We start from the raw sequence: 26,387 nt of genomic DNA, 5'->3' as shown, positions 1-26,387 counted from the left end.
ATCATTTGTACCAGTAACTCGAATATGGGACCTATATATGGCATTGAGATACGCATAAAACATTATTTTTACGTTTGCATTCCACCCTCAGTGCTTTCTGCACACAGCGCTGACAGTGCGAAGGCCGCCACGCGCAGCCCAGAAACTCCGCACCCGCGTGGGGCTCGGGCGCGCGCTCAACCGGGCACGCGCAGCGCCGCTGGCCCCGCCCCCTCCGCCCCGTGGGCGGGGCCTGCCCGATAAACACGGCCACGTGCGGCAGGGGGCGGGGCCGGCCCGCGCTTCCGTCAACACGCGCCCACCGCCGCCGCATAAATAGCGCGGAGCGGCGCCCGTCGCCACCGCACTGCTCCAGCCACCGCTCCGGTCGCCGCCCTCGTCTGATCTGCCCCGCGCCGCTCCGGGTACTGCGCCGATCTGCCCCGCACCGCTCCGATCTGCCCCGCACCGCTCCGGGTACTGCCCCGATCTGCCGCACACCGCTCCAGTCGCAGCCGCCTCTCCCAGTCCCCGTGTTGGTCCCGCTCCGTGCCGTCGCCATGCCGTTCCTGGGGCAGGACTGGCGCTCCCCCGGGCAGAGCTGGGTGAAGACGGCCGACGGCTGGACGCGCTTCCTGGACGAGAAGAGCGGCGGCTTCGTGGGCGACATCAGCAGGTACCGCTGCCGGCGGTGCCGCCAGGGGGCGCGGTGCCCGCGGTGGGGGGCGAAGCTGTGAGGGGCGGGCGGGGCCCCTGGGGCCGGCTCCGGGGACGCCGCGGTGTCGGCGGAGCGGGGTCGTTGCGCGGGTGACCCGGACCTGCCCGCGGAAGGGCTCGGCGGCTCCTCCGGGCCTAAAGGGAGCCCCGAACGGGGGTCACTGAGCCCCCGGCGGGGTCCCCACGTCCCTATGGAGGCTGTTCCTCCCCAGGCGGCCGGGCCGTCCTTACGGCTGTGGAGTGCGGCGAAAAATCGAGGAAAAGATGAAACATTCATCTGCCCAGCGGCCAGAGGGCTTTGCCCCTGGGGGCGTCTCCTGGGGGCCGTGGAGGTGGCTGCCCACCCCCTCCCCCCCAAAAAAAAAAAAACAAAAACAACCTTGCTTGGGACTTGCCGGTCTCGGGCCGGGAAGGATGATGTGTCTGAAGCCATAAACCCTCCTCAGGCCATGAGTAATGTACCTTACGTGCTGCTTGACTAATCTGGCTGCAAAACATCAACAAACCCCCAAGATGGTGCGGGCAGGAAGCTTTTGCAGCGCGTGGGTGTTGTGGGCTTGGGCCAGATCGCTCCTGTCAAAACCAAACTTTTGTCACAGAGCTGCATCTTCTCCTCAACTGTGTGCTACCAGGGGTTGGGGTTGCTGCCACTGGGCCTAGGGATGGGTCAGGAATGCCCATGACAAAGGGACTTGGAGTAAGCAGGGATTTGCTGTGAGCCACTGCTGAGATGTTATTGTGCAAGGAGGCTTATGTAGCAGGTATCTCCTGCCCTCTTTCACGCAAGCTGTAAGTAAAAATCGAGTTTAGGCTTGTAATTTGTAAATAGGTAGAAAAATGTCTGGCTGATGGTAGTGTGTTGGGAATACTGACTTAAGCATAGTTTATACATCCCTTTTCCCATTTAAAGGCAAGGTGGTGATGTATTGGCCCTGGGCTGAGGTCCTTGCAGTGCCAGGTCCAGGTGCCCAACTGTTCAACCTGTCAAGATGCCCTGGAGAACTGTGTGGAAACCTGGCAGTACATAAACAGGGAAATAATCTGCCTCCTATGCTGGAGTTTGTCCACTGCTGCTGTTATGGTGGTTTCAGATTACAGAGTAATTCAGTAGGAAGTCATCAGGCAAGGGTGTGCTGTTGACATGTGAGATTCAAAGCAGATCCGTCTTGTGCTCTTGGGCTCAGATCCTGCCACTGTGTGGGGTGTGTTAACCTGACCCCCTACTGATTTTGTGCAACCATGATAAAACGTGAGCTTGGATATCCCAAAACAGCTTCTTCCTTACTGCCGTATTCCGTTCTCAGGTTTTGGTCCCCATAGCAGAAAGCAGCATGGATGGGGTACATGAGCAGCTGAGATGTTCTGCTTTCAGGTTTAGGTGGTTCAAAGCAAACTGCAGCTGGCAGAAGTGTTGGGTTCCCCAAACTGTTGTTTCTGTGAATATTGTCCACCTGCAATGTTGCTGCTCTTCCCCTTCCACAGTGTTGTGGTGGTGCCTTCTCCACAGCTCAGATGCCCTGGAAGGGGGAGCTGAGGGTCATGGTGTTCTGAAACTGGGAGAGGTTTCTTCCGCCTCTAGGGCCATGTGCAGGTGCCAAACCAGAACATCCATCTGGATCATGCTAGGGGGGGATCTGGGTTCCTCCTGTGGCTGAAACTCTGACTTGGTCACTTGACTTTAGTATATGCTGGTGGTGTGGCCATGCAGACAGCCAGTGAACAGGGGAAACAAGAAGCCTTGTCCTACAGGTTTCATTGCTTTGCATGAGACTCTGCTGAATAGCTGTCAGAGGTGTGCTTGGTATGGTGCTCGTGTTTGGGTTTTGTTTGAGGCTAAGCAGTGTAAACACACAGCCTGTACAGGAAGCCTCCTGGCTGTGTAAGGGTCCTCGCAGAGGAAGCTTGCCCAGGGGTGCAAGCAGCAGCAGCATATTTTGGCACCTATCAGAGCTCCAGGGCTGTCTGAGCCACAGCAGCTGAGAGGTGCAGTGAGGTGCCTCGGACTCTACTTGGAGTTTAGGCTGCAGACAGCCACGTTTCATCCCTTGTGAGCTGCTAGAGCAGTGGGGGCAGCTCTGTTTTGTTCTCCTGCATGCATGGCCTGTCTTCTCCCTGGCACCTGCGAGGCATCCTGCAGCTCTGGGCAGCAGGCTGTGTACTGGGGCCTCTGCTGAGAGCCCCTGGTGGTGCTGCCCTCCCCCGCCAGCCCCAGGGATCTCTGCAGCAGCTCCGTGGCTGCCCAGGGGCTTCTCAGTTTCACATTGTGGCCTGGATCTGCTGATTTGCAGGTCTGCAGAATGTGGGGATGGTGATGTACAGCCTCTTTATAGACAGCCTTTCATTGCTCTTGAAGGAAATAAGGGGTTATAGCTCCCTTCACTAATAACACATTTACAGCAGAGCTCCAGCAGAAGCAGACAATGGCCAGTCTTGGCCCAGAGATCCTAGCTGTTATCTTGCATAGTCACTACTATGTGGGGTCTGGAAAACCATCAGATAAGTCTGAGCCCCAGCTAAGCTTTTCCTGTAAGCTTGAAATAGTATTTTGTAGGAACTCTTTTGTTAATAAATATTTTGAGTGCATATATATGTCCTAAGGGATGTCTAAATATGTCCTTCCATAGCAGTCTGACTGGCTCAGAGCAGTCTGCTACATACGCTAGGAGGATATGGTGTTACTTAAGGATAGAAACAGGTTAAAGAGTGGAAAAGAACATTGCTTAGCAGTGTCCCAGCACTAACTGTGCAATCTGTGTTACCTGCTCCTGTCACAGGTATCTTGGCTAGCCCAGAGTTGAGGTTCCTTTACAAATACTTTACAAACTGTGTGCAGACTACTTCTCAAGGGCAGCCTGCAAGGAGACAGCTTGGAGGCCACAATAAAAACCTGTGTATTTTCTCTCCCTACAGGAAAGATGGTGTTCAACAGACTGCAGAAATAAACAGAATCTTTGCTTTGTGTCATTCACAGCTTTTGTAAAAAAGATGATCACAACAAAGAGAATATCTTCAACACCATAAACTATGATGTTGCTGCCAAGAAGAGAAAAAAAGACCTGCTGAATAACAAAGCCAAGACTCAATGTAAGACATCTTTTTGGACTTCTTTTTATACAAAAGTTGCTGCAGAAGAATGGAAAATGCTTCACATCTATTATTTTTGCATACTGCATGAAGAGCCTTCTAGAGTCTTGAAGGGCTTTGTGCCCATGTTTGACCTAAGTAGAAAACTTGGATACAGTTTAACATGAAGATTTATGCCCCCCTTAGTAATCCCTGTTCTGAGGAGTTGTGCTTGTTGTGTTCAGATTTTTGTCATTTGTTTGTCAGGAGGGTAATTTTTTCCTATGGTACATTCAAATGAACCAGTTCCAGTTTTTTCCCCCTGTAGACTTCCTTGTGCACAACAGGCTGAATTTATTCTTCCTTCCATATGCATGTTGAGCACTAATCTACATTACTGGAGGCTACAAGCCTGAATGTAAGCTTTGATCCTATCTCTGTATGCGGAGTGCATGAAAAATGAAATAAGATCTCAGCTCGCTCAAAACAATAGAAGGCTTGAAATCTTTCTGTACACACAGTGAGCAGCTGGGGTCTCAGATGGGGCACTGGGGGAGCCTGCAAGGGACAGCAAGGCCGGCGTTGGACTGATTGCAAGATAGGTACTGGCTACATGTGAAGGCTACAAATATAAACATATCCAGAGGAAATGAGTTACAATTCCCACACTGCTATTAACTCATTGTGCATCCCCCAGGATTTTGGAAACTGTTGCCAAAAGTTGGCCCCTCAGTGTATTCAGTTCTCTGAACAAACAAATGTTACCATGACAGTTTTCTGGCTGGATTCTGCTGTGACCTACCATTAAAAAGGGCTTGATGCAGGGTCAGCATGCCTGTAACTGAGACTGGGTCTTTCCTTGGACTTTTAGTACCAGGCAGGAGTACATTCCATAGCCTCAGTTCATTAATTTACAGGTTGCTCTAGGAGCTCAATATTTTCCTTATGGAAAGGAGTCCAGCAGGATGGGGAGGAGAATTTGTTAGCTGTTAAATTGCCAGTGTGTGGTGGAAGTAGGGTCAAAAGCCCATGTGAAAATGGAGTGGGAGAAGGATTGAGCAGCATAACTGCTTACAGTACAGGCTCTTCTGCAAACAGAGTTAGTGTGTGCTGGGTATTGGGAAGTTATTTCGGGGAATTGATGGGACAACTCCCATTCTTAGGGAAGGGAGGGGCAATTAGAAATAGGAAAATTTTGGTCCCACATAGTTTTTTCTTTTTTAGCAAGTTAGCTGCAAGCATAAGCATGCTCCTCTGAGCCTGATCTCACTGCTAAAAGCTCTCTTACATGCCTGGTGTCTCATGACATTTTTGCTCAACTTCAAATTTGACATATAATCTCAAGCCTGTAACCAAGGTAATAAATAGTTAATAAAATCAATAACAACAAAACCTGGCTGTCAGCCACACTTACTGTCTGGGACCAAAGAAGAGGAGGTGTTATGGTATATCTGTGGCTGGCAGATTAAACATTTACAGTCTTGAGCTGTGTCAGTGAAACAGAAGCCCTTTCTAAGGCTTAGGGCTACAGTCTCAAATGAAGCTGTATAGAAACAAAGCAGCTTAGCAAGTCACTAGATTTGGTTTCAAGTGTGGTGGTGTAAACAAAATAACTTAATTTGTACTAAAAGACAGTGAATGTTATGAGCAGAACAGAGATACAGCTCTCTGAGGTGGAAGATTAATGGAGCAAAATGTCTTTGTCCAAACAGATTTCCACCAGGAGAAGTGGATCTATGTTCACAAGGGAAGCACAAAAGAGGTGAGTGCCTCGATAGGTTCTTTGTTCTCTTTTCTACTGATTTTTACAAGCAGTGGAAGATCCTATGCTGATATAAATCAGCAGAAGCTCTTAAGAGATAAGTGGAAGATCTGGCTTGTGGTTGGAATTTCAGTAATGATTTTAAGCCCCTATCAGGGATCCAGGGCTTGATGTACAAGGCTTTGTACATGTGTTTAAAATATGACTTGTTTGCTTCACTCATTTAAAAAAACCCAGCCATTTGCAGGCCAAGCCATAATACTGTTCTTGGCTTTCACCCAGTAAAGTCCTAACATGGAAAATCATTGGAATTCATCACAATGGCTTTCTTGCACTCATGGAGAGAAGTGGCTGTATGAGACTGCTCTGAACTCACACTATATATTGAACCCCAGGAATGTGTGGCTCATTTTCACACGTAAATTCATGGGTCATGAGCAGAGCTTGGGTCTCTCTTGGGAAATTACCATGATCTACATTGGGCCATGCCCACTCTTGATGTCAGTAAGTGTGGCTCAGTGGGAGCCCGGCCTGCCTCCTCCAGCTGTAAGCTGCTCCCATGGTTTGTACCCCTCAGCTTGCTGAATTGAGTTGCCCTGGGTCACGTCTGCCTGGTGCTGTCAGGACTCAAGTCTGCCAAAACATGACCCAGAGTGTTTTTTCTTCTCAGCGCCATGGTTACTGTACCTTGGGAGAAGCCTTCAACCGGCTTGACTTCTCCAGTGCTATCCTGGATTCCAGGCGATTCAACTACGTCGTGAGGGTGAGTCAAAGTCCAGGGTTTATTTTGCTGTGATGCTGGTGGAGATTCTGAACTGAGCACCGGCTGGACAATGGGAAGCACTGGCAGAGAAGAGATGTCTGAGGATGCAAGCGGGTGTGTTGGGCTTTGCTGTATGAAGTAATTAATGGAAGCTGTGTGTGTGGATAGATGCCCAAAACCTTGTCTTTAGTCTGTTAAAATGCAAAGGGAGAAAAGTGGTGATAATGTAGGTGATGAGCTGTCTTAGCCTAGCATTCCAACTACTTATCGATTGTATCATTCACTTTTGAAACCCAGAAAGCTTGGCTTATAATTCCTGAGTTTTCAGTTCAGCTTCTGAAAAAGAACATGGGCTCTCTGCAGAGGCCATAGTGCAGTGGAGACCTCTTTGCACAGGAAGTTCAGTCTGAGGTCTGTGGAGCTTTGTCTCCATTGAGGTGATACAGGAGAGACTCAGGAGAGCTGAGCATTTTGGGAATGAGGAGATGGGCCGAACCTCTTGGTGGCACTGATCTTAACTTCTCTGTTAAAGATCACTGTTGCTCTTAATCCTTTGTGACTGGCAGTGGTTTCAGTGGGTGAAACATTTGTTTAGTCCTGACACCATTAAGTGGTAGGAAGGAGTCATCAGCCTGAAGTTCCCCATGCTGTGGCTTTGCGTAATAGGTCAGGGCTTCTCTTTTGGCTCAGGGTGGCCAAGGAGGTGGTTGGGGGACCTACAGGCCTGAGGGCTGTGGATGCTTGTATGTTTATCTGCATGTGATCTGCAAATTGATCTTGAATTTTAGAATGCTTAGCAAGGTTTAGAATTCAATAAACCTGTTATTAACTTGAGGCTGTTTATGAACAGCTCCTTTTCATGTCTTGTGAGCAGCTGATCACTGGTGAGGCAACAGCTGTTCAGGTTTTAGGTTCTGGTGCAAGCAGCAGTGGTATTGCTTTCCCTTTGAGTCAAATGTCATGAGAAGTGTTTAAGGAAGAAATTATCTGAGCAAGTTCACCTTGATTTGTTTGCCTAGGTCATCTAGGTGACAAGTCACCTCTGAAAACCTCTGTCACCCTGGGAAGTGTACAGGCATTGGGGGTGATGACCCACTGGCTGTGTAGGAAGGGCAATCACTTGGGTGTCTCATTGCAGGAGTGGTGGCAGGGAGTGGGGATTCTTGGGGAGGCAAAGCAGGATCGAAGTCCATGTAGACTCAGGCTGTCCTAGCTCTGCTGATCTTGGAAAAACTTGTTTTCCTGATCATGCAGAGCTGATCACCAGTGCTGAGGTAGTCGGTGTTTCCTGATACTGGAGATATATATATCTACACACACAGAGCCATGTCATCTTCAGGGGGATTACTGGGGAAGGAACAGTTCATGCCAAGGCCATAACCCTTTAGTCAAATATAAAGAAGGAATGTAAAATAAAACTTTAGTGCTGCAGACATCCCTTTGGCAGACTTTCTTATGTCAGTGAAGAACTCCAAAGACCTCTGCTAAGCATGGCCCCGGGTCATGCTGTGCCACGTGATGGGCTTCTGCTGCTCGGTCCAATGTGATGGGTGTCTCATATGGGACTGAAATGGTTGAGCAGAAGTCCCACTAAATTTTTTGAAGAGCAAACTTAAATTTCAGTGAAGTCAGTGTGGTCTGGTGGGGGAGCTCAGGCTGACCTTCTTCTCTCTTTTTCTCATGAAGACTTCACACACAGCAGATTTGGGAAGCTTTTATCAAAAACAGTAGTTTTGAAAGCTATGGAAGCTGACATGTATCCTTGTTTCTACAAATTACTTCTCTTCTAGCTTTTAAGAGTAGTTTTCCCCCAGTAGTTTTACAGATACAGCACTACTGAGAAGTATGAAGCTTTCTAATTGAGGTTGACTTGTGGTTTGGCAGTTTAAAGATATTAAACCTGGTACCATGGATCAAATTGTAAAATTGACTTCTTAAAATGAAAGGCTTGTATCAGCCAAGTCTCCAGTGGATAGTAGTTCATAAAATGCCTTATATGCCAGACTTACTCATGAAAAGCTCTGCCTAGATGTGGATCATGTTTATGGTCCTTTGCAAGTCACAGGCCTCCTAGAGCACACAGATGGGCAATCTGTCACATGGAAAATGCCTTGAATGTTGGCAGGCAAAACATTTTTCCCTTCCTTCCCTCTCCTTCTTCTCTCTAGTTCCACTCATTGCTCAGGGTATCTGATATTAATGTCACACTACTTAACTCATCAAGCAAATGCTTTTCAAGGAGGGGAGTTTGGAAATGGAGGCTGAGAAAGAATATGATGATGTTGCTAGAGGAAGAAAGGAGAGAAACAGCTGCAGGTGCAAAATGGGCTTTCACGCTTAACATGAACTTACCTTTCTGAATTTCTCTGAACTTAAGTGAACAGTGCTTAAGTGTCTTCAGTGCTTGCTTTCTTGTCACGGAAGTTGCTGCTTTAGATACACCCAAATTAAATTCTTGGAGTTTCTAATGGTGCACAGATAAAATGGGCACCTCTTTCAAGTGGAGTGTAGGTATGAGCTGCAAGAAGCTTGGCAGGTATTTTTTGTGGGCAAATACCATCAGCTGGAGCTAGTGAGTCCATGTAACTGGAGCAGAAGAAATTTTCCTCCAACATCAATCTTGTCTTGATGGTCTGCTGGTACAGCTCTGGAAGTGCCAGGTTATAGATATTGGTGCCATGACTTGGTCCTTGCTGATCCTTCAAATTAGTGCATCTACTCACATGTTACAGAACAATCAGCGTTCCCTTTTTAGGGCTAATAAGGAAGTGTGTGATTGACCCAGAGGACCCAAACTGTTGCTGGTCTGAAGCAGCCCTATTTTGTCTGATCTTAGAGATTTAATGAAAAGACTGGAAGCATTCTGTAAGCATAATTAATGGGAGCAGAGACAAAGGTGCCTGCAGCCCAGAAGTTGTTCATTCTCCTTCAGGAACACTGTGTTCAGATGACAGGTTTTGCAGGCTGCTTCTTTAGAAAGAGATTTCTCATATGATGGTTGTGTAGTCTCAAGGGAAGGTGCTGTTTCTGATCATAAAAGCTTAGGTCAGGTTAAGCTGCTTGGGCACAGCTCTTCTGGAATAACATGATCTAGGTTGTGTTCAGCCTTCTAAAATAGTCTCTTAAATTTGCTTCTTAAGTTTTAATAGCAGTTAGCTCCAGGAGTCCTGGAGTTATGCTGTCCTGAAAGAATATCAGCTGGATGCTGTCTCATGGAGATCTGTCAGCACCTGCACTGTAAATCATTATAACTCGCCTTGCTTTTGCTCCACCTGTCAGCTGACAACCAGTGTGACATTTCAGCCACTGAAAGTGAAGGGCTGTGAGAGCAAGGTGGGGCTGGAGGAGGAATTTTTCATTGTGATTATTTTCTTATAAGTAGTCCAGATGCGAGGAGTCACATCCCCAACCATCAGGAACTTACGGATCCCCACACAGTGCAGTCCAGCTTTCATATAGCTGGCTTGAGGTATTCAGCTGGGAATTTACACTTCAGTAGTTTAAGACCTGTGATTTTAATCACTACAGAGCATTTCCCTTTTTGAGTCAAGGTTGTACTCTCCTGCTCAGCACAGCAGGACTGCTGAGGATTTTTTGGCTCTGTGTGCTGTAAGCCCCAGCAGCGGTTATTTGGGGTATGGATTGCTTGCACACCCCTGTGTTGAACCAAGACTGTGGCCAAAGTGCCATCTGGCTGTAGCAGGTCTAAGCAATGCTGCACACAGTAGTCATGGGTGCCCAGCAGTGTTTTCATGGCCTTGAAACAGGGGCCCTAGTTCCCTGCCACGTGGCACTGTTCTGTTTGCTATTTTTTATCTTGTGCTTATGGGAAGAGAAGGATCTGCTCTGCTGTTGAAGATGAGAGGCTTTGTGGCACTGCCTGCTCCAGACTGATGGCTGGTGATTTGAGCAGGAGTCCCACTGTGCTTGGGAAGGGAGCAGGTTACTGCCGTACTGTGGAAGATGCTAGCTTTCTGCTAGCTTTGCAGAGGCTCTGGGATAGCCCACTGCATCTCTTGCCTTTTCTCTGTAGTTCTGGCAGACCTCTGATTAGCAAACAAAGTAGGGGCAAGAGTGTGGGAAGGATTTTTTTAGTGGAGCCACCAGGTCACCTTTCTCAACTTCTGAGGAGTTGGAGAGTGAATTTGGATCGAATACCCTGTTTTCTAGAGGTGTTTCAGACTTCCCAGCTCCAGTTAAAATTGGCTGGAATGCAATTACTTCGTGTATTGGAAAAGAAGACCTTTTAAAATTGCTCTTAACCTTTCCCTGTGCACTCTCTTCTACCATCTGTCCTTCTCAGTTGAGCGTGGGCTGCACTTAATGCAGCCACATCATAACACACACTTGCAGCTCTCCAGTCTTTTTACCCTACTCAGCATTAACCTGAATTCATCAGCTGGCTTTAGTCTGTATTATGCAAGTGGCAACATTGATTTATTTTTTTTACTGCTATAGACCCCAATTTGGGCATCAATTAGCTGAGACCATACTCGGGGCCTGTCCCAACACTAAAAGACCCCCAATGCACTGGAGCATGTGGGGTACAGATGAACTGTACTGCTTTACCTGGTTTTTGTGTATTATATGAGCACAGAAGAATAAAATACGACTTTTGATTTGGAGGACTAGCTAGTTGCTTCAGTCAGTGGTCTCTGGGGAGCAGAGTAGCCCTAGAAGTATTCACAACATAGTTTTCATATGGAATTTCATCCTGTGTTTATTGCTGTAGGAGGAGGGAGGTGACACATGATATCTGAACTGGTTCACTGAACATAAATTGAACCTTGATAAACACAGACAGGGCAAATTCGTTCCTTCGGATAAATTAATTTTGTACCAATTTAGCATTCTTTGAGGAACTGAGATTTTTATCCTCGTTCTTCTAAAAGAATGGCCCTGGCGTCTAACTCCTCTGGTATTACATTACATGATGCTTATCACTGCATGCATTTTGGTGTTTTTAGTAATGGGCACGATATTGCTAACACCCAGCCTGGAGGAAGCTGTCTCTGTGCTACTTCCAGAACAGTGCAATCTGGAGACAGCAGTTGTTTGTGCACAGACGAGCTGATCTGGGTGCATATGTGGCCAGTGTACAGATGGAGTCTAGCAAATCAATCACTATAATCAAAGGTCTGAAGGCTAAACAGTTTAGGGTAAGCAGAGTATTACAGGCCACTATGGGACATTGGCTGGGTTTTTTTTCCTACTTATTCATTCTGTATATAAAAGAATGAAGAAAAGACCGTTTATAAGCTTTTCAAACATCTTGCAAGCTGCCTTATTTTTAGGAGTATTTAATTATTGTGGTCTCATTTAGCTGATATAGCCAGAAAATCCACTGATGCTTGTGCACCAAATATTACCCAGCTCTCCTGCATCTCCTGTTTCCTCCAAACAAGCCAAGAAAACAAGCAGCCTGCCCTTCACAGGAGTTACTGCAGGTCTTTTTTCATCTTGGAGGTTTTTTTTGGTCATGTGAGGTGCAAGATATTAATAGAATGTAAACTCAAAGCCATCTGATGGTGGTGTTGGCCTGGATATTAAACAGAAGAAGAGATTGGTCACTCTAGGCGACTTCACTGCTCTTAAGTGGCAGTCACATGCCAGTGCCCCCAGATGAGCAGAGCATGCTGCAGTAATACCTCTCCCTCAGCTCCCGCTTCATGGCAAGCTGCTGGTGACTTTTTGGATACATTCCTGTCATTCTTCTAGCCGTGCAAACAGTTCAGCTCATGACTTATCAAGTCTAGTCAAAAGCCATCTTAGTTACTTGACACAAGTAGTGGCACCTTCTCTGGACTCTCTGTGGTGCCAGCAATGGGATACCAGAGCTGCAGATAATAAAGGATTAATAAGATGGTCATGCGGCAACATGTTGATTGATTTGTAGCATAAAAGGTTTTTCCTTTCCTTTCTAAATTAAAACAGAAGGCTATGTACATCCAAAACAAATGGACTGACACGTGGACAGTCTGTGCATTTATATAATGTTGGGGGAAGGGAGAAAGGCTTGTAAGATCACAGGCCACATGTTGCAGAGCATGATCCATAGGAAACTTCCACAGCTGTTCTTGTGGCACAGAGATGGGGAGGAAAGAGCATCCTTCCCTGTGGGAAATGCTTCCTTTAGCAACTGCAGCCCAAATTCACTGTTCAGCTTGCTCAAGACTCAGGAGGTCAGTGATGGGAAGTAAATTCTAATCGAAAGTAAAAGCAAGATTTTTCATTAGAGGAGGTTAACAAGTAAACAGGGCAGACAGGGAAAGGTGGTTTGTTAGAGCTGAAAAAAGGAGGAAACCTTTGGGGGGAGCAGGGGTTTGTTGTGGGGAGGATTTTTGTTCTTTGTACCATACTTAACCTTTCTGTTGTGGCGACAGCACTCTGACAAAACCCATGCAACCCAACAGTTGACGTAAATTGTGGAGTCTGATTCTCATTAATGCTCCATCAATAATATCCTCATCCAAACAGGCACTTGCTTGTGTTCCCTTATGACACTGCTTGTTTATGCCCCAGTGAAGGATGGTGACGTTGCCCATTCGTTGTTCCCTTGGTGTGAATAACGGCTGTCAGTCCAAGCACCACTCTGTGGTTTCTCTGCATCTCTGAACCATGAAATCAGGTTCCCTCTCCCCACCCCACTGAAGATAATTAAAATGCCTTTTTCCCCCCCCCCCCACATCTTTTGATGTGAGTTTAATTATTTGGCCTGGCTCTCCTTCCCCTTTGCATTACTTTCCTCTGTTGTTCTGTCTCCTTTTTATTTTCAAGCAGCAAACAAGTCCCTGGACTGTTTTGCTGTGTCATGTGACTAGGAGTCAAGATTAGAAAGGTATCTCTGTGCTCTAAGGCTTGCAACTTCTATTTTTATCCACAGCTGTTGGAGCTGATAGCAAAGTCTCAGCTGACGTCACTGAGTGGCATTGCCCAGAAAAACTACATGAACATTTTGGAAAAAGTGGTTCAGAAAGGTAAGAAATGGAAACAGTGAGGGGGAGTCTGATTTAATCTGCTGTACTTTGGTGAACCACACCGAGACTAGTCAAGCAATGCAAAATGGGTGAAGAGGGGTACCACTGCTTATTTCTGTAGTGCAGTTCTGCTTTCTTTTCACTCAATGAACCACTTGGGGGGAGGGGAAGAAATGTCTGTAGTCTGGTAGGTATCTGAGAGGTGACTCCTCCAGCTTTCCTCACTACCACCCCTTTTGCATCCTACTGAGTCCTATTTCTGACTGCAGATGTGGCTGCTCCTGCCTTCGGCCAGGCATATCTGCAGTCTCTGCTGCAGCCTTGTTGGCAGTGTGCTGTACCTAGTACTCCCACTGCTCTGGAGGGGTGTCTTCACCTGTTCAGGGGAGTGAATTGTGGTTGAGATGGGGCACTTGCTTCATGGATATTTAGCTGTGACTGTAGCCTGGGCCTTGAGAACACCCTGTTATTAAACATAATGAGAAATACATATTAGCTGGGGTAGATGGGGAAGAGGTGCACACAGATAACCTCTTGTACAGTATCAGAGGGGAAAACTGGCTGGTTGCCAGTGGCTGGAAATGGGAAGTGCTGCAGAAATGGTAGATCTCATCTGCTTATCCTGGGAGGCTCTCTTTCCATCTGCTGCCTAACCTGCTGTGACTGGATAATGTTTAAGTGCTTTCCTCTAAAAAGAAAAGCACAGGCTGGCTCTCTTGGCCTGTGAAGTTATAGCAAATGACTTGCCTGAGAAACATGTAGATTCAGAGAAGGATTTTGCCAATTCCCATTTTTAACCTTTCCTGTTCTTCCAAAGTCCTTGAAGATCAGCAGAACATCAGGCTAATACGGGAATTGCTGCAGACCCTCTACACATCCCTCTGCACGTTAGTTCAACGGGTTGGCAAGTCTGTCCTGGTTGGAAACATCAACATGTGGGTGCACAGGATGGAGAGCATTCTCCACTGGCAGCAGCAACTGAACAACATTCAGATCACCAGGGTAAGCACAAATCCTGAAAGCTAAAAGTATTGTCTCCTTCATGAAACCTTTTTGTGTTAATGGCTCTCGTTTGGGTGACTGCTTCTCACTGTACTCCCAGTGCAAGCACAGAGTGGAAGGACCTGGAGGTGCCAGAATAACTGGATGCATTCCTGGCTTACTTGACTCCCTTAATTCAAACTCAATGTACATAACCCAGGATCATGCTCAAGGTTACTGGTCACAGACTGTGGCTTGACTCCATAATGGCTGTAAAGTGCTGTGTGAACAGAGCTGGGCAGAAAACCACCTCCCCCTCATCAGGCCTCAGAGGCCAGGCCTCTGTGTGAAAAGTCAACTCAGGCTTTCTCAAACTGAGCAACTGCCTTCAAAACTTATTTATCAGATAGTTGAGGTTTTTAGATTTGTTTAATCTGTAAATTAAATGCAAGTTTTCAAATAGCTGCATAACTTCATGCTTCCTGGCTGAAAATACCAATGATTCTTCCAGTAGTCTGGAGCTACCTGTTCCAGCTGGATGAGTCCTGCTTTCACAACATCTGGTTTTTGTAACAGCATCTGTGGGGATGGGAAGGATATGTTAGATGATAAATTCCTAACCTGGCTTTACATGGGAATCAAATCTGAACTTGTTCCATTTCATACATTCACAGAAGGTTTGATGTTGGAATAGACCTCTGGAGGTCATTTGGTCCAACCCCTCTGCTCAAGCAGGGATACCAACAATAAGTTAGCTGGGACTATATATACACTTTTTTTCTTCCTCAAATGGATACTTACTCCACTGAAATGCTAAAGTTTTCCCCCAGTGCTGATATCTGTGTTAGTGTTCCCCTTGTAGTCCTGAAGAACTCTGCCTGTTCAGATAAACGTGCATCAAACCATTGCTTTGTGAATTGAACTGCCTTTTATGTGTACTTACATGTAGGTTTGCAGACACTTTTTCTACAGTAAATAAAATAAATGTAGAGCTTGCAAAAAAAATTCACACCACTGAAGATAACGTCAGTTCAAGCTGAAACAAGATGAGCTGAATTCAGAGAAAGGAAGAAGCTCAGCTCTGTGCAGCCAGTTACTTATGCGGTGAATTTGTGGTGTTTCTGGAGGGGGAAATGTCTTGCAACACCCAAGACCTAAATCATTTTAAAAAAACCAACAAAAAATGAAAAACCAACCTTGCACAGTGTTGCATGTGTAACAGCTGCTTTAAGGAAAGACAAACTTCTGTCCAGAAAATGACAGCAAACTGATCTGTTCTGGTCTAATCTGTGTTCCTTCTCCAAAAAAAGTAATTCTTGAAAAGTCCTGGAAAAGAGTACTGAAGGAGAAGTAGTAGCAGATAAGCTTTTGGCCTGATCCAGAAAACCTGTAAGGATTTGCTCGAGTCACACATGTTTTTCCAGAAAAAGAAATACAAGTGTGAGCTTTGGGGTTTTTTGGGGTTTTTTTTGGGGTTTTTTTTTGACCCAAGAGTCTCTGAGCTTACTCTTGCCTGTTGTGCCCTAGCAAAGCTTATATATAGACAGAGTGCAGAAGAATGCAAAATACAGCCTGGCAAGGAAGAGCAGTGGGGTGTGATCCAGGGATCCAATGCATTTGTCCTACCCCAAAAAATGCCCCAGGCTGTCATGGGAAGGAATGTCCTCTGGAGCCAGTAGAGACAGTTCACTCCTTCGGGAGCGATTGTGTCAGGTCTGCCTGGCAGGTGGTGATGCCAAAATGGGTGTTTTGGTTGAGAAGCTCTGGTCCTTGCAGGTGCTGGGCAGTGTCACTGGGCTGGGCAGGCCGGCACTGAGGCACTGGAGGGAGGGCAGGAGCTGCTGCTGTGCAGACATGCTTATTGTTCCTCTGGAGTCTCCCATGCTGTGGGATGGCTGGAGATGGGACCACATGATTAAAAGCAGCCTCATGCAGCGTTCCCCTGCTGCTGGTGGGCTGTGTGCTGCTTGTTTGAAACAGTTAATAGCTCTGCCAAAGACAAGGCGGGTGCTGTGACTCTGCAACTTAAAATAGCAGCATCTCTGTGCAGGGTAAAGGATGAACTTGGCACATCTGTCTAACATTGTTTCTTTGTTGGGGCCCAATCCTAGAAGCTGCTGTTTGCCTTAATAAGGCCAGGGATGGTTTTGAAGCAGCTGGAGCCCAGGTTGTGGTCCCCGCTGATGCCTTGCTCCTGTGTATACCTTGGATTTCCCCTGAGTGTGGGACATGCAGATCTACTGTGGTAAATTTCTCTTGGAGCTGTGCCCCATGTGGACTTGCAAAACAATCCTAGAGTCTGTGGAGGCTAAGCAAAGGTAGATGGGGGTGCCTTTTGTCTCTGTGGCTGAACAGCCTGGAAAACCAGGGCTGCAGCCTGTGGGAAAGGGGCAGGTCCTTCAAGTGTTCCCAGAGGAAAAGTTAGCCCTGCCAGCAGTGAGCTGGGAAGCCATGCAGGGAAAAATCCTGCTGTGGGTACTCACCAGCCGCTGCTGTGGTTGCAGCAAGATCCTGTGATGACATAAGCTAAAACACATGTCAGAAGAGCATGAGATTCCCAGCAATGTGTGTAACTGGAGCTGAACTTGAGAAGTAATGCCCATCTGTCTTGTGGTGGAGAGACCTGGATGGTCAGTAGCTGATACCATGATATAGCTGATGTTCTACTGTAGTGAAAGCTGATGGTGATGCTTCACAGAACAGAGTCTCACGAGTATGGATGTGGAGTGGACAAAAAAGAGAGAGAAGGAGGTTTGGACTCCAACTCTAATTATTGTACTACAGATACATGTCCTCTTCCTTGAGGTTATCTCAAACTGTTCTGGGGCAGAAGGTCAAATATTTCTATGTAAAATGTCTCCTTAACTGCTGCTTTCTTCTCTGTGTGAAGAAGTTTTTAAAAAGCAGTAGCTCTGCTGCAAGCTAGGATTTCTTAGGTTTTCAGCTTCCTGGGAGCTCAGTTTTGTCTGTCTCTTCCAGCCTGCCTTTAAAGGAACCACTTTCACCGACCTGCCATTGTGTTTACAATTGAACATCATGCAGCGACTGAGCGATGGGAGGGACCTGGTTAGCCTGGGTCAGGTGGCTCCTGACCTCCAAGTGCTCAGTGAAGACCGGCTGCTGTGGAAGAAACTGTGCCAGTACCACTTCACGGACAGACAGGTACAAAGAGAGGCAAACTGCCATCGGATCCTTGGTGTACCCCACTAGAAAGAGTGCCTGCCCTCTGTGTTCTCTTACTTGGCTGTCTGTTGGATCTGAGGACAGTGCTGCAAGCTGATAATATAGGCTGGCATGAGAATGGCTGTGAAGATGATTTATATAGAGGGTTTTACATGCCACAACAATGATTCCTGAAATATGAGCTTGAGGAATTAATCATACACTGAACTTCAGTCCTAATCCAGGTGGGAACAACTGCATGACTTGCAGTTGCTCCTTGCCCCACGTGTGCAGGGAAAACGTGCAGGCAAGCTCCAGCAATCACCCTGATGTCCCAGGGACTGACACCCTTGCAGAGAATCTTTGTGGATGTGGTCCATGAGCTGTACTCTCTTGCCCTTTAGAGCAAGAAATCCCCTCTGAGCTGTTCTGTGAGTGACAGGATGGTATGTGGAAAGCAGCCCTGCTGCTACCCACTTTGTACCTGTGTAAACATCTCTGGAAGGCTGGTAATCAACTGGGATCATATAAATTTAAAAGTAAACAAACAAAAATCCCTCTCTGTTTATGGGTGAATGTCTGGGGTGTTTATACTAGACCTCTGCACTTCAGGAACCATGTGCCAGATTTCTCTGCTGACTTGGTTTCATTTACTCACTCTGAATCTGACTTGGGAAGTGACTCCAGAGGAGTTAGTTCTATTATTAAGTAAATTCAAATCCAGCCTCTGCAAATAATGAACCTGAAATCTCCCAAGCTGATGTGATAAATCACTGGCTCTTAGAGAAAAATACCTCAGCTTTTAAAACTGTTAAATTCAACTCTACTTGCTGTGCTGCCAGCTAGAAAGACTGGCCAAAGTAATAGGAAATAGCTCCCAGGGTTTCAGGCTTCCTACAGTGAAGTTCATGAATTGGGAATAGACCTTTGTAATGGTATTGGATAAGGCTGTTCCCATCAGGAAAATGCTCATAGCTGGATATTCAAAGTAAGAGCTTTCTTGCTGTTGCAAGGGAACTGTTATGAAACTGACAAGGCTGACATGCAAGTGAGAAAATGTCATGAGCTGAACAGAACAAATCTTTTTTTTTATCTGCTATAATTGTATGTATCTTTTCTTTAAGATTCGCAAACGTCTGATTTTATCTGACAAAGGACAGCTGGATTGGAAAAAGATGTACTTCAAGCTCATAAGGTGTTACCCACGGAAGGAGCAGTATGGTGACACACTGCAGCTGTGCAGGCACTGCCACATCCTTTCCTGGAAGGTATGAGGTGCTGGTGGGACAGACTTGATTGGGGCAGTAGCCACGGGCCATCCAGTGCTTCCTCTGTTTGCAGCTGGCTTAGGTTGCTGCAGTTCCTTTGCCTGCATAGCCTAGTGAATTCCTACATCTTAGTTCTCCCTCAGCTGTTAAAACCCTTTCTCCTCTGTGCTTCAGGGATGCCATCTTTATCTTGAACATGAGTTGTGTCCATTGGAGCCAGAGGATTGGAAGATGGGCATGTTTTAGGGCTGCCTGCAAGAAATCACTTTAGCACTGGCAGCAGCTTCCTCTACCCATTGCATGGAAGTAGAGGTCTTGGCAACAGGATTAGCTGGAATGAAAGCTGATGGCTGCAAAATGGCCCATGACAAAAATCTGCTTACCACTGTGGTGATGTGCAAGGCATGTCTCGGGAGTTAAACTCCTGTAGCTGATGGTAGGCCCTAGCCTCTCACAGAAGAGGGGAAAAGAATTAATTGGATCTTTGCTGCTTCTTTTTTTGGTGACTTGCCCCTAAGATATTAAGCCCAGTTCTGAGCTGTCTATTATTCTGGGCCCTGCTCTATCTATTTGCACGTGGGATGTCTGGCAGAGGGGCAGTGCTAAGTTGACTGGTGCTTTGGCACCCTTTCTGCAGCCTCTCTAAATAGAAATGTTTTCTCCTTTCCCAGGGTACTGATCACCCCTGCACAGCCAACAACCCAGAGACTTGCTCCACCTCTCTTTCACCTCAGGAGTTTATCAACTTGTTCAGGTTCTGAACTTGGGTCACCGCAGCTTATGAGATTCCTGCAGGACACTTTGTCACAGAGCTTGGACACTCCATTTGTAAATAGTGTAAATATTCATGTTTGTTTGAAGCTCCTGAGTCAAGGAACAAGAGGATCTTGGAGATGAAAGGTGAAGTTGCTCACTGACACGCGGCACTTAAGGAATACAGACTTCCATAGGACTGGTGTATAAATACAGCATGTTGTACAGAGTCCCTTTTTTATCATCACAGTACAAGATACAGGGCAAAAAAACCTTCATTTTTTGTTTTTAGAAGTTAAAAATGAATTTGCCCCGCATCCATTTGAGAACTCTCTTGGTTTGTTTCTAATACAGAGAAAGCAATATGAGGCTAGGACTGTTGAACTGTTCCTCCATCTGGTTTTATTTAGTATACATATTTATAAATATGACATTTTAGAAATATTTATGAAAAATATCCCTGTGACAAGTTTAATAATACTTTTGTGCTTTTAAAAGGACACATTCTGAAATACTTAGGATAGAACTCTAGCCTACTTGCGAGACAGAATCGCAACATACCACTTTCTACCTCTAATAGATTGAGTACCTTTCAAACAAAAATCCAGTGTACAATGTGAACTTTTGTATTTTGTACAATGATTTAAAGGGAAATGTTTGTGATAGTAAGCATCTTTTCTTGTATTAATGCTTACCTCTTTACATTAGTTTTCTTGCTCAGTGCTTGAATGCCTAGATGATAGGCACCATATAAATACCTAAGACTTTACTCCATCCTCTTTTAATTTGTTGGTTTTGTGAAAGACTAAGCAAATGGGAAAAGAGAAGACACAAGGATGAGCATTATCTATAAGGGAGGAAGTTCTATGATAAGGAAACAAAGGACTGGATTTAATCTCACAAAGTAAATTCTTACCTGCTTCACTAGGTTAATTACACTAGTTGAAATCCCAAATGAGGTTAGAGTCTGTTTTTTCAAGCCCATGTTTTCCAACATATACAGTGCTCTGTATTCCCACTGCTGTCAAGTGAATTCAGTCATGTTGGAGCTGGTAAAATATAGGGTGAACTGGGCCACTGAATTTCATGAAATGATGCGGTTTTTATTCACTGGAAGACTGGCAACAAATGTTTAATTTCAGACCCCTGGAGCTTAGGGAGTGATTAGTACTTAGCAGTCAGGACTGGGGTAAGCAAGGGATTTCCAACGTGGCACTTGACACATCTTTGGTTCTTTCTCCATGCCAGGGGCGAAGGACCTTAGTCCCTTCTGCTTCCAGTGCTGAGCTGCTTTATAGGATCTTTTAACCCTAACCTAGAGCTAAATTTTCAGTCCCACAGAGTAAGTGGCTGATTCAGTGTGGCTGTGATCTGGCTCACTGTCTCCTCTGTTGCATGCAATGCTTCACTTTTCTCTAGAGTGGAGCTTGAAGAATCCAGCTCATACATGGCAATCTGAAAACCTGCAGTGGAAAGTTTTTGCTGTTTGGCAGTAGATTTCCTGTATAGCACTTTCTCTGTGCATGATGTAAGCAGGATACCTCGGAAGGGTAAATATTTAGTGGGTTGTGTGTGACTATGTACAAAAATTGTGAGGAAGAGGAGTACTCAGGACAATTCAGGAAGAACTACTTGAGTTAATTATTGTTAAATATGCTGTTCCTTTTTTTACATTTTTATAACTGACTTTGAACACTTTTCTGCAGCTGTTTGTATTTTAAAATGACAGTATTTGCATTTTTTTGCAAACTAAATCACTTTGCATACTCTTGGTAGAGATGTGAAAAGGGAAAAAAGCTCCCTCTAGATGGAGCAGTGGGAAGAGGGGAGGAAAACAAGGAAAATGCTGACAAGAACTAGCCTTCTCCAGCCGCCGAACAGCAAATCCCGAGTTTTTTGCTCTTCCAGAGAGTTCTGTAATCCTGTGCCACCCTTAGCCATGGTTCAGAGCTTGTCACTCTCCAGAGATGAGGGGAAAACACATGCAGGATAACAAGCTTTATCTTGGTGTTGATGCCCCATTCATCAGTTTGACTGCTGGTGGAAAGCATAAGCCTGCTGATCATACTCATGTCAACTGGAAGTGATTTAAAAACTGCTACCTTGGAAAAGTACACTTGTGCTTGTTTGGGGGATGTTTGTGAGTAAAGGAGGCCAGTTTCTGTTCTCCTTCCCGCATTGATGGCAGCGGGTAGACAAGGCTGAAACCTGGCTTTGTGAGTGAGGGCATTAAGGACAGAAACTTGCAAGTGACATGAGTAAAGCATTGCCACTGAATTTGGAGAGTCCTGTAGCTCCTTCTTCCAGCAGTGAGAAGACCTGTGCCCCTTGGCATCCTCTGTTTCCAGCTATGACCTGGGGTTGATTTGTTTTGTAGTTTTGCCTCTGCCACCCATGGTGAGCCAACCTGTTGTGATGGGGAGGCAACAGAATTTTGGTATGAAATGCTGCAGCATTCTGCCTACTCTGCACCTGTGCTTAGCACTTACTCTCTGTGAGATTGTGACACTGAGTGAATCTTAAGCTTAGGTTTGAATCTGGCCTACTGCATTCCTTGCATAAGAAGATGGAAATCCTCAATGTTGAGCTGTGATTTGGGAATGTCTTGGCTCCAGGCATTGCCTCTATCAACCCTTCACTGGCCTCTTCTGCCCAGAGAGCATGGGTCATACTGACAACAGATTTAATGTGCAGCTGAGGCTCCTATTTATAAAACTTACTTCAATTACTGTGTTTTTTCTTTCTTAGCACTCTAAGGGTTGAAGTGCTGAAGATGATTTGTTATACATAGACACTTGTCTGTTGCTTGTGTGAGGTCCTGGGATATTGCTGTCAGCATCCAAACTAGCAGCAAACCAAGCAACTACTGTACAAGAACAAAACAGACTAAACAAAAAGAAAAGAATAAGCCTTATTCAGTTACTGCCTCAGTCATTACCCTCCTGCTGCAGCAATTGTCAGAGATGGCCTTGGTCTTTTTGGAGACTCATTGTTTCTCAAGTGGCTGGTACAGGGAGATGTTACAGTGAATTCAGTACTCTTGGTTTGTATTTAAAACAAAATGCTGTTGCATCCAAATACCTTACTCTAACCAGTTATAAACAAAGCAATCAGTATTTTAACTGTGCAAAGGCATCTGCTTGGCTGAGGATGGCAGAGTAACAGAACTGACAGTGATATCAGGGGCTTCCAGGAGGGTTGGTTTAAGGCTGCTCTCAGGCAAAAAGGACCTCTTTATTTTAAGACAATTGTGGCAAAGCTGTTGTGAAGGGGAAAACAGAGTTTTGCTTGTATTTTGGAAATAGAATGTTCTTTTCAAATGACATTTCACCTTCTAGTTGATGCATTTCCATTAGATATGCATCTGTTCTTATACTACAAAAGCAGAGTTTTTCCTCTCTTTGAGGTTTTCTCTTGCCAGCATATCCAGGGAAATCTCATTGTTTTTAGAGGATGTATTAACTAGTGCAACAGCATAGAACACGCCACTGTGAAGAGGAAAAATAGATCCATGCAAGGGACGAACCTTAGGAAGAGAGAGATCCCAGAGATCTCTGTTTCAGCTTTCTAGAAGAGGCCAGTTTTTAATGTGGTGGCCATTTCAAGAGGCACAGTTTCAGCTGTACATACCTTAAGCCATTTATGCTAACTATGGTATGCTGAAGTTTGATCATAAAGTGTGTGTACCTCCTCTTACGTTTTTGGAGTTTCCTTTTTTTAACTGTGGGAGTTTCTAGGTCCTTTATTATGTAAAGTGATTAGGAAAATGTGTATTGCTCTGAAGACATTGCTTTGTATGTAAACATTTAATTGCACCCTGCCACTTTCTGTATATGGGAATATATTTTATATTATTTTTCTTTGCCCTAGGTTTTGAACTGTTTGTATTCCCATTTCTGTTTGACTCCAATTACTTTTGTGAAGCTGTCACCTTCTAGGACATACACAGGTACTAAACCAGCTTTTCCTGCCCAGAAAATTCCTTAGCCCTTTTTTGCTAAAATTTCATTTAGAGCAGGAACATTTCAAATCCTATTGTGTAGCAAACAAATCAGATGTGCTTTTCACACTGATCTCCTGCTTGGTACAGTAAACCAGCGTTGTCATCTGTGGTTGTCCCTAAAAACAGGTTGCACAGCTTCCTTGTAGATCAGCACCTTGCCAAAAAGACATAGCTTTAAATTAAAATGCCCCTCTTTGTAGCTGGCCTATTTGCACAAGCACAGGCCCTGTGGAGCTGATGGCTGATCAGGCTGGTATAGACTCACTCCCTCCAAGGTTTGGGACTCTGGTGTTCTGCTTGTGCTGCTTTCTCAGCTCATTGGTTGTACGATGCTGGTTACAGGCTCTGAAGCCGTGGTCAGCCATTCACAGAGCTGTCGGCCTGTGACTGCCAGGCTCTGAGTCATTACCAGCACCTAATTTCTATCCAGTGTCTTCCTCCAGTGATTTTGTTGGTAGCAAATCAGCTTTGCAGGATCTGGCCCTAGGGAGAACAAATCCATCTTGTCCTTGACACATGCAGTCTCTAGTATATAAATAGTCTTAACACCAGAGAAATTCCCTCTTTATTGACCAAGCGTTGCTGCTTCTCCTCCTGGGAGGGCAACTGAGGGTGGAATTTGCCTTTCTTTAGCCATCGTGTGCTGCACAGAATGCTAACATGTCAGTTACCAAGAGAACATTTTAATTTGAAATAGCAAATATGCTCATCTTTAGGAACTAATCTACAGTAATTATAAATACCTACTTATATATGGAAGAGAGTGTGTGTTCTGTTTTATTTTTCCTTGAAGTTGTAACTAGAGATGATATGAAGTGAAAGGCATCCCTTATATAAGACTTCTGTTTAATATTCTTGTGTGGTTAAAATCCTTCCATTATAAATTTGCACACTTTTTTCCTCTTCCCTTGCATGTTCAACTGATTTTTACAGCTGTTCTGTGCAGACAGTATTTTTGTAAAACATTTTTGACACTGAATTGCAATAAATGTTCAAACAATGTGAACCACAGAGTTGGTTGTCTCATTGCTTCCAAGGTGGTGACCTTATCAGCCTTGAGCTTCTGATGACTGTAAGCAAAGACTCTTCTGCAGGAACATCCAGAACTTGGCTCGTTGTCACAGTAGAAGATCCCAGATCGTTATTGCTTCATCATCTCTCAAAGGGAAATGAGCTCTCGCTTCTAACAGAAACAGTGCTCACATGGAGCTTGTGCTCAGGAATCTGTACTTGCCCACAGCACAGGAGTGATTGCTGCCCTGAAGGAGATCACCAGTGCTCACACTGATCTGAAACCTTCAACTCTGACTTAACAGCTTACAAGATATTGGGGTTTTTCTAGACCTGTTACCTGAGTGATTTTTAATTTTTTTTTGGGGGTGGGGAACAATTGCATCTCACGAGTGTCAAGACTGCAAATAGTCTGACCAAGGCTCCTGCTCAGAGGGAATGTGAGTAGGACCCCACTGACAGGACTCCTAATAAATTGGGGGAAAGCAGTTGAGAAGGCAAATGAAATGTGGCTCTGGTTGGAACAGAAGTTATCATGGTAAAACAGGATTACTTGCCTCATGAAAGCTATGCCAGCTGTGGAAATAAGTACAAAATGCAGGTGTTCTGTTTTCAATCTCATTTGCACTGTCACATGAGGTGTGTTTGGGTGGTTTCCTAAGTCTCTGTAGTTATGCTGTGACTCGGGTCTGCAGTTAAGAGGGTTGCACCACCCAGACACCAGTCTCTGGACACATAGGATGGGACAAGATCACAGAGCCTTTTTAACAAGAGAAAGCTGTAGTTAAGACACATTTCTTATTAAAACTATTTTGAAAATAGTAAGTTCTACTTACTTCAACAGACTAGATGTGCTAAAACTAAATCCTTTAAGTGGAATGCTAGCACCTCCACCCTTTTAAGTGCACTCAGGGATAGAGGGAGAGGCATCCTCAAACAGGGATGAGGGTCTCCCTTGATCAATGATAATGAGTCACCCTGTACACTTCTTTGGAGTGCCCTCACTGTCTGTCTTAGAGCCTAATAAAAGAAGTACAGTTCAGCCAAAAAGCATTTTGAAAGCCTCTTACACACGGAGTATTAAAATTATGACTCTGCTTTGCCCCACCTTTCCCTAATCCTTATTTCTGCTTCTCTGCTTTACAGGGGTGAGCCCCAGTGAACAATGTAGGGGATTGCTTTATTTTTGACAAAACCTGAGCTGTTCTTTTGACCAAAATGTAGAAATTGGAAAGAGCTGTTTTCCAAAAGGCTCTATAAATAACTCATGTGGGTTCAAAGGCCTTCCCTAAGCTGGAAGGAAACCAGTTCACTCTTCACTGTTCTTGATGCATAGTACACTGCACTTTTTAGATGAAAACAAATGTCTTTTTAATATGTTTTCCTTGGATAATTTCAGTCCTGGTCAGAACAGATCCTGAATGCAGATAGCAGCACACACAGGTTTGTAGCTGAGGTGCCAGGTCTATCTCAGAGCACCCAAAGGTGCTGCTGCTTTCATGCAATGGCTGGAAGTGGGTGGTGGGAGAGGAAAAACACCCACTTCCAGCTTCAGGGAATAAATAAACAAACCACCCCATGGGATTTGTGTTCATAGACAGAGAAATGCAGTCAGTACAGGAAATGTGAGTTCCTCCTCGTCACTGCACACCAGGAATTTTGACTTATTTTAACAGGGCTTTTAAGCATTGGGTTAAGATGATTCTTACCAACATTTATTTTTATACTTGAAGTATATATGATGTCTCTGTGGGTAATCTTTGATGTGAAAGGTGTGTGTAACTAACTGTCAGCCAAGAAGCTGCTGCGCTCCCTGTCTGTGCCCTGTGCCAAGCTGGGGTGGACTACAGTTTTGCTTTTTCTTGCTTTGCCTCCACAGGCAAAACTCTCACTTTTGTGAGAGGTTTAGCTCGTGTTCCAAGCCAGAAATCTCTTTCTCTCCTTCCTC

At 45.3% G+C, this 26,387-nt stretch overlaps 2 protein-coding genes across 4 annotated transcripts in view; one reads left to right on the top strand and one right to left on the bottom strand.

Annotated features, from left to right (window-relative positions):
• Window positions 1-281: 281 nt before the first annotated feature.
• Window positions 282-24,434, top strand: FBXO32 (F-box protein 32). The gene is made up of 9 exons (XM_069005428.1): window positions 282-655; window positions 3,668-3,780; window positions 5,472-5,521; window positions 6,192-6,284; window positions 13,168-13,261; window positions 14,079-14,263; window positions 17,222-17,404; window positions 18,529-18,672; window positions 19,344-24,434. The coding sequence occupies exons 1-9, from the start codon at window positions 540-542 to the stop codon at window positions 19,431-19,433; spliced, it is 1,068 nt and encodes a 355-aa protein (XP_068861529.1). The 5' UTR covers window positions 282-539; the 3' UTR covers window positions 19,434-24,434.
• NTAQ1 (N-terminal glutamine amidase 1) overlaps window positions 14,276-26,387 on the bottom strand; it is a 35,223-nt gene continuing 23,111 nt past the window's right edge. For all 3 annotated transcript variants that reach the window (XM_069005430.1, XM_069005434.1, XM_069005429.1), the window contains exon 6: window positions 14,276-14,821. In XM_069005430.1, the coding sequence (XP_068861531.1) occupies window positions 14,631-14,821 (191 nt within the window). In that variant the 3' untranslated portion in view covers window positions 14,276-14,630. The remainder of the gene's footprint in view (window positions 14,822-26,387) is intronic.

Source organism: Aphelocoma coerulescens, chromosome 2 (genome assembly GCF_041296385.1).
Source record: "Aphelocoma coerulescens isolate FSJ_1873_10779 chromosome 2, UR_Acoe_1.0, whole genome shotgun sequence".
NCBI classification, from domain to species: Eukaryota; Metazoa; Chordata; class Aves; order Passeriformes; family Corvidae; genus Aphelocoma; species Aphelocoma coerulescens.
The sequence above is the reverse complement of the archived record's forward strand: the minus strand, read 5'-3'. Positions and strand labels throughout refer to the sequence as shown.

Bases quoted from the DNA above. Each gene is read 5' to 3' on its own strand.
- FBXO32 (XM_069005428.1), top strand. From the start codon at position 540: ATGCCGTTCCTGGGGCAGGACTGGCGCTCCCCCGGGCAGAGCTGGGTG. The intron at 656-3,667 runs GTACCGCTGCCG...TGTCATTCACAG, and splicing joins TTCGTGGGCGACATCAGCAG to CTTTTGTAAAAAAGATGATC. The intron at 3,781-5,471 runs GTAAGACATCTT...TTGTCCAAACAG, and splicing joins TAACAAAGCCAAGACTCAAT to ATTTCCACCAGGAGAAGTGG.